Below are 7,699 nucleotides of genomic sequence, written 5' to 3' on the forward strand. Positions count from 1 at the left end.
TGGCTGCAGCGCCCATCCCTCTGTTCCGGACCTTCCCCATCCCCTCCAGGCCTATGAAAGGGGCTTATTATAGTCTGTTCCCATATGTGACAGAGACACTCAGAGCTCTTTACCATGGGCCTGAGACTGAAGTTCCCTCAGAGGTGAGTGTACACATCCCTTGAACCCAGAGGGGACAGACGGTGGCCTGTTCCCAGTTTGTCCTCAAAGCACCCACCAATGTGTGAGCTTTGGGGAGGGTCTGTGCACATAGAGTCCCAGCTGTGGACAACCCCTGGGAAATGCTCCTTGAGCACACTGGGGTGGCAGCTGAGTGGGACAGGAATGCAGCGCCCTAGGGCCAGGTGGCCCCAACATGCCGGCACCACCGTGTGGTCACAGCACACTCATGTCTTGGGGACCACCTGGCTTCTCGAGCCTCCCGGCCAGCAGTGAATAGATGAGAGAGAGTACAGCCTTCTTGGGGATAGGCAAGGAATCACTTTTTCTTTTTGTTTTTAAGTATGGAAAAGGAGCATAACATTGTGCCAAGGTCACGGAAGCTTTAGAATTACCACCTGTACCTTCACTCACTATCAACTATTGTCGGGTGCCACTTGTTGGGGGCCCGGGACTGGCCAGGCCTCCGGCCCCGGCTAGCTATGTTCTGGACACAGGCTGCTGTGCTGTCTAGCTCCGGAACAATTACCATTAGGTGCCTGAGGGCTATTCGCTTTAGCAGAAGGGAGAGAGAGAGAAACAGTCTTTGAGGGATAGAAACAGACTTAATACCGTGATTCCCTGAAAATAAGACACTGTCTTATATTTATTTTTTCTCAAGACACACTAGGGCTTATTTTCAGGAGATATCTTATTTTTATGAAGTATAATTCAACAATCTACATTTATTCAAATACAATTAAGTCATTTTCTTCTGGAACCTGACGGGGGAGCTGACCTTGTTGGTGGGGCTGGCGTTAGTGATGCCATTTCCCCTAGCCATTTGCATGTGTGCAATAGGATGCCTGTGACCGCAGTTACCACACACACACCTGTGCAAGTGCGAATGAATGGCTCCAAGAAAGGAGCTGTGGCAGATAAAAGGTATCCCAGTCTTTCTTACCGCTCCCTGCCAAAATGCATGGTGTGGCTATGCAGCGTATCTAATAAGAGCCATCACTAGGTCTTATTATTGGGGTAGGGCTTATTTTTTGGGTAGGGCTTATTTTCGGGGAAACACAGTAGGAAAGTAAATCTTAACAGTCTTCTTAGACAGGCCCCGGGCAGGAGCTACCTGAGCAGGAGAAGTAAAAAAGTCAGGGTGAGTCCGTGAAAGAATGAGCAGGCCCCCCAACTGACTGCTCCTGCAGCTTCTTATAGACGTGACCCCGTGGCTACTTGCACCACAGGTGTAGAGACTACCAGTCACTGATGCCCTCATGTTAGGAGGGCCGAATCCCTCCATGCCCTAGTCACCAAAGTGTTACATTACTGAGCTGTTCCCAGTGTTTCCTATGATTGCAGAGTGTTCCGAGCTCAGCTCTTGCTTCTCCTTGTCATTAGCTATATGGTCTGCCACAAACTATTTTCATTTTAATCTGTGGACATTCAGGGGTGTGTTCTGCTCCCCAGGTCTGCCTGTCTCACTCTGTTGGTGGCTGTGCAGTGCCTGTCGGGCACCGTGCCCACGGGCTGGTGACTACACGTAGACTCTGCACAGAATGACAGTTCCCCCCATTTCTTCTGCACTTTCCGTCTGCCTTCTCCCCTGACTATCGCTTAGAGAGGCAATTGTAATTTGGAAAACTTAGTAAATACAAGCATCAGACCTCATTTCTAGAAGGAGATGCTAACCTGGAATGAAGATCCTGCAGATGTCCCCTGTGGGTACTCCCAGACCTGCCAGAAGACCTGCAGGGACACTGGCCATCCACCCAAGAGGAGAGGCTGCTTGCACCTGGCCTGACACCCCCTCTGTCCACAGAGTTGGTCATGCTTCTGGAGTGGTGGTCATGCACAGAGTGTACTCTATTCACGGACCAGGCTACGGTGGACCGCTTCGGGAAAGAGCACGCGGTGATCATCCTTAACCACAACTTCGAAATCGACTTCCTTTGTGGGTGGACCATGTGTGAGCGGTTTGGCGTGCTGGGGGTGAGCCAGAGGGCCCCTGGTTGGGTGCCGGGGTAGGAAGCCACAGGGTCCCTGGGCAGGTCTTGGGAGTGAGTCAGAGGGCCCCTGGGTGGGTGCCAGGGTAGGAAGCCACAGGGTCCCCAGGCAGGTCTTAGGAATGAGTCACAGGGTACCCAGGCAGGTACCAGGAGAAGGGGAAGCCACTGGGTCCCAGGCAGGTGCCAGGGGAGGGGAGCTACAGGGTCCCGGACAGGTGCCAGGAGCGAGAAGCCACAGGGTCCCAGGCAAGTGCCAGGGGAGGGGAGCTACAGGGTCCCAGGCAGGTGCCAAGGGAGGGGAGCCACAGGGTCCCAGGCAGGTGCCAAGGGAGGTCCTGGGGAGTTTGGGAATGGGGAACATGGGGTTATCAGGCAGGTAGTGGGGGAATCTGGCCAAGCCCTCCTGCCTCTTAACACTGAGCACCAGCCTCTCTCCTTCCTCCCATCAGAGCTCCAAAGTGCTCGCTAAGAAGGAGCTGCTCTATGTGCCCCTCATCGGCTGGACGTGGTACTTTCTTGAGATCGTGTTCTGTAAACGGAAGTGGGAGGAAGACCGGGACACTGTCATCGCAGGGCTGAAACGCTTGTCTGACTACCCTGAGTACATGTGGGTGAGTGTGTCGGGGGACCCAGGGCACCTGTGCACAGGTGCTGAGAAAGGAGGCTAGGTCTGGATCTAGACCTCACACTCAGCCTCTGACACACCTGCAGCCTGATTACTAGTGTGAGGCCCATGACGACCCCCTGAGCCCAGAACACTGTTTCCAGTAGGGGTGGGGCTATCCATCCTCCCGGGCTAACGATAGACCACCTGCCCCCACAGACCCAAGCCCGCTCTGACCCAGACCTACCTGGAGGGTGTGGGTGGGGCACCCTCCACCCAACCCAGCCACCTGCCCGTCCCTACTCTGCCTGATTCTTTGTTCCTTTTCAACTCATGTCATGGTCAGTGGATAAAGGACTTTTCCTGTTTTCCACTCTCTGATCTGAGGCTTCTGCCCAGAGATACCATCGTGTGTCACTGCTCTCTGAAAGTCTGTTCTGTGTGAGGGGACGCATATGGCTAGAGTACTCACTGCAGCCCTAAAATTACAAATCATGCCACAGGCAGTAGATAACCCCTGTCCCCGGGTTCCATGTCCTAGTTCCTCCTGTACTGTGAGGGCACTCGCTTCACGGAGACCAAGCACCGAGTCAGCATGGAGGTGGCGGCCTCCAAGGGGCTGCCCCCGCTCAAGTACCACCTGCTGCCACGGACCAAGGGCTTCACCACAGCAGTCCAGTGCCTCCGGGGGACAGGTAGGAGCCTCAGTCACCATGGGGGCCAGATTATTCCCACATGAAACAAAAAAATGAAGGCAGTAATTTGTTAAAAAAAAAAAAAAAAAGTAAGTGGCCAGACACACTGGCTCATACCTGTGATCCCAGCACTCTGGGAGGCCAAGGTAGGAGGATCACTTGAGCTCAGGAGTTTGAGACCAGCCCTGAGCAAGACCATGACCCCATCTCTACTAAAAACAGAAAAACTTACCAGATGGTGGGCACCTATAGTCCCAGCTACTTAGGAGGCTGAGGCAGGAGGATGAGTTGAGCTCAGGAGTTTGAGGTTGCTGTGAAGTACGATGCCATGGCACTCTATCTGGGACAACAGAGTTTATTTAGACTCTGTCTCCAATAAATAAATAAATAAAAATAAACAAATAAGTACTTTGGACACAGGATATCAGAAGCACAAAAGGAAAGTGTGTATGTGTGGGGAGGGGGGTTCTTATGTTGTAAGATTCTTGCATCGTATTTTGATAAAATTCTACTTAATGGAAAATATTTAAAATCATAATAAAAAATATATAACAGAAAACCTAATAAAGAGAAAAAAATAAATGTATCTAGTTAGAAAGGAGTCAAAATAAAGGGACAGAGAACATGTAGAACAAATAGAAAACAGCCAGATAGTAGATTTAAACACACTTACGTCAGTGAGTGAGTATGTGAAATGCAGGCGGACTGAATACTGCCGTTAAAGAGAGAACTGGCACAAGGGAAAGGAGACCCATGGGAGAGGCCCAAGCACTCCCGCCCCATCCAGGATCGCCCCTCCCGCCCACCCTCCGGAGCTGTCTGCCCTATGTCCCTGCTGGCTGCATCATCACCCTCTGTCTCCTCCCCATAGTCACAGCTGTCTATGACGTAACCCTGAACTTCAGAGGAAACAAGAACCCATCTCTGCTGGGGATCCTCTATGGGAAGAAGTATGAGGCGGACATGTGCGTGAGGTGAGGCCAGAGCTTGACCCCCTGGACCCTCCCTGCCCCTCTCCCAGAACCTGTAGCCAGGGAGACCCTCCCTTCCTGAGCCACTCCCAGGCCTTCTTCCCACACCTTGCTGAGCTGGGTGGTGTTCACGCAGAGCAGAGGGCCTGTTTGACTCCTGCCTGGAGTCAGGCAGGCAGGACTCTGAGCCAGGGGAGCCCAGAGCAGACTCTGCTGCGTTCCTTTGGGGAAATCACTGGCTGGTGCCCGGGGACACTGTCCTCTTCTCTGTTTCCTTGGGAAGCCCATGCAGTTTGCTCTATGTAAAACTCTCTGTCCCCTCCCCAGCTTGGTCTCAGATCCCACCAGGCTCAGGAGGTAGGCTAGGTCCACAGTCACAGGACCTAGGGAGACCTCTGGTGCAGACCTCCCCATGGTGGGGCGAGCCCAGATCCCCAGAGAACAGGCGACGAAGCCCTCCTACAGAGCTTGACACCAACTGGATTTTGGGTGGTGTGATTGTTTTAGCCCCAGGATGTGGGGACCTCAATGCCTGAAAGGAAACCAGCAAGGGGCAGGAAGAGCCTGCTGTGAATTCTGCCCTGAGTCCTGGGCTTCAGTGCTGCAAACAAGCTGGGGTCAGCTGGGTCCTGCCTGTTCAGTGAAATAGAACAGGAGTGGTGCTTGCAAATTTCCTGCTGAGAGCTGGAGGCCTGCTCTGAAGTATGGCAGCAGCCTCAGAGAGAGCAGCCCTTCTCTCTTCCCACTCAACGTCAAGGTCAAAGTCAAGATCAGGGACATCCCTCTGAATTGTGCTGTCTGCTTCATTGCTGCTCTTTGACTCTCCAAGTCTCTCTGGCTCATGAAGAGACCAAATCCACCCAAAACCTCGTAACTGGAACTGCAGTGTGGCTGGTGACTTTGACTCAACCCCAGGCATGATTTCAGGGGACCTCTGGGTCTGCTCTGATCTGCTCGAGGGTACTGTGTGTGGATTGCCCCCATGTGCAGAAAGGCAGGGTTGTCCTGGAGGTGTGCGCAGGGCATCAGGGAGGCGGCCCAGCCTAGCTGCGCCGACAGCCATGTTCATCTGGTCAGTTCCTCTGCACGGTTGTCTGGAGAGCTTGAGCCCTCACAGGTTTAACACCTCCCAGTTCTTCTGGCCAGTCTGCGGAAGTTTCCAGGAACGTGTCCATGAACATCAGCAAGGAGCTGAGTGGTTTTTCCCTTCCAGAGTTGGTAATGGATAGGCTGATCACAGTAGAGGGTCTGTTTCCACCCAGGGCGGGTGCCTTAGGCCCTTTCTTGTGACTCTGAGATGCTGGGTAGGTGCTGACAGTGTTGGCGGTGGCACTGCAGTGGTCGACCTCAGTCAAGTGGTCCAGGCAACAGGCCAGCACGTGACGTGAGGCTGACAGTAACAGCAGCGGTGGCCCCTGTGTTGGCCCCTGGCTGTGGTGGTCTTGTCCTGGAGATGTATTGGCTCTTGTCCTTGGGTAGGAAGCCATATGCCGAGGCTTAGGTGATCTGAGCTGACCTGTGGCAGGGCCAGCTGGGTCTGGCTTGTCTAGTTCCAGGCAGTGCTCAGAGCCTCCTGCCTGCAGGTGGACATGCAGGTCTGGCTGCAGACCTTCCTTCCTCTGTCCACTTTCCCCTTGGTGGGGCTATATTTTGCCCAGTCATATTTTAATAGGTATAGTCTTTGAATTTCTAGAAGCTTCCACTATTTTGTGTCACTGACAGCTTGAGGGCTTTGAGTGAAAGTGCTAGTGCAGTATCCATACACTGTGAGCCTGTGCCAGGGCCGTGTGCGGCCTGTGGCCTCCCTCCCATGCACCCCAGGTGGTCAAGTTGCCCAGGGCCCATGACGAGGCATGGCCAGCACTTGGTGTGGTTGCATGGGAGTGCCTGTTCTCAAGGCCAGCGCTTGGGCCAGTGTCCTGCATGTGGCCTGAGTGACCTCCAGGAGCTCCGTGCTTAGGGCACCCCACTGGGCAGGGACTATTACTTGCACTTTACATTTACTTTTTATCTTGTCATTTTAATATCTCATTGTATGTATTTTATAATGCCTATAACAGACTCATAATAAAATCTGTATGTGGGGGGTGTGTATATGTATGTGGTCATGTGGGGGTGTGTGTCATTGTGTGTAAGTGTGGGTGTGTGCATGTGGTGCATGTGTTTAAAGTATATGTGTGGGAGTGTGTGTATATGGTAGTGTGATATATGTGGTTTGTATGTGTATGTGGCATGTGTACAAATTCTGTATGTCTGTGTGTGTGTAGCATGTGTGTATTTGGTGTGGTATGTGTATAAATTGTGCACATGGTAAGTGAGTGTGTCTATATGTGTGCATGGGTATGTGCAGTGCGTGTGTATGTATGTGATGCATGTATGTGTGTGTGTGCACGTGAGTGTGAGTGTGTGAACAGACAGGCAAGTTGATGTCTCTGGCAGTCATCTCACTGTGGGCAGAAACAGAAATGGCATGGCTGGCAAGTCCTTCAAACACCAGTGGCACCCAGAGTCCCAGAGTTGAGTGCCTTTGTTTCCTGGGACGTCCTGCAGGTGGGCTCCTGCAGAGGTCAGTGCTGTGGCAGCAGCCACTGTGTTGTCTGGGCACATGTGTGCATGTGTCAAATAGGCTCTTCATCTCCAGTTGGGTCAAGGTCTATGGGTACAACCACGTAAGCCAACACTTTGGGTGCTCAGCTTTCAGACAAAAGGTCTGAGACACACTACCGTAAAGCTTGACATTTTGCCTCTGGCCATGGAAATGTTACAGAAGTAGCCCCTGTGAGCCCATGGAGACTGGGGGGCTGGGGGAGCTGAGCCCTTGCTGGCCCTCCACCCTGTGCGCCGTGGGTGCTGCAGCTGTCCCTCGATGACAGGTCCCTACCTGCCTTTCTTTTTCCCCCGTGTGATAGTCCACGGCATGTCTAGACACCTGTCAGGGATGCTGAGCTGAGCACGGGGCTGGCGTGGTCTGTGCGTCCCAGGAATGCGGTTTCCCCACAGCATAGCAGAGACAAAGCTGGCACAGACGTGAGCAGCAGCATTGGAAAGCCTCCTTCCTGGAGGTGACACACACCGTTCTGTGTGTGTGAAACTCCTGGAGGCCAGCGTGTGTGTCTCTATCAGTCCCAGAAGGAGAGGAGAATGGGGTGTCAGGGAACAGGCGTCATGTGGGTAGGGTCCCAGCCTGTGCTTCCACATACCATCTCTGCCCTCCCAGAGTCACCTCCATAACCTAGCTGACAAACTTGCTGTTCTCACTGACTTTCTTTTTTTTTTTTT

At 53.0% G+C, this 7,699-nt stretch overlaps 1 protein-coding gene across 2 annotated transcripts in view; it reads left to right on the forward strand.

Annotated features, from left to right (window-relative positions):
* The window catches only part of AGPAT3 (1-acylglycerol-3-phosphate O-acyltransferase 3), a 95,444-nt gene that overhangs the window by 79,144 nt on the left and 8,601 nt on the right, over positions 1-7,699 (forward strand). For both annotated transcript variants that reach the window (XM_023518086.1, XM_003798082.3), the window contains 4 exons: positions 1,964-2,133; positions 2,600-2,761; positions 3,296-3,449; positions 4,321-4,423. In XM_023518086.1, coding sequence (XP_023373854.1) covers positions 1,964-2,133; positions 2,600-2,761; positions 3,296-3,449; positions 4,321-4,423 — 589 coding nt within the window. The remainder of the gene's footprint in view (positions 1-1,963; positions 2,134-2,599; positions 2,762-3,295; positions 3,450-4,320; positions 4,424-7,699) is intronic.

This window comes from Otolemur garnettii, unplaced genomic scaffold (assembly GCF_000181295.1).
Source record: "Otolemur garnettii isolate 467f Iridium unplaced genomic scaffold, OtoGar3 scaffold00128, whole genome shotgun sequence".
Classification (NCBI taxonomy): domain Eukaryota; kingdom Metazoa; phylum Chordata; class Mammalia; order Primates; family Galagidae; genus Otolemur; species Otolemur garnettii.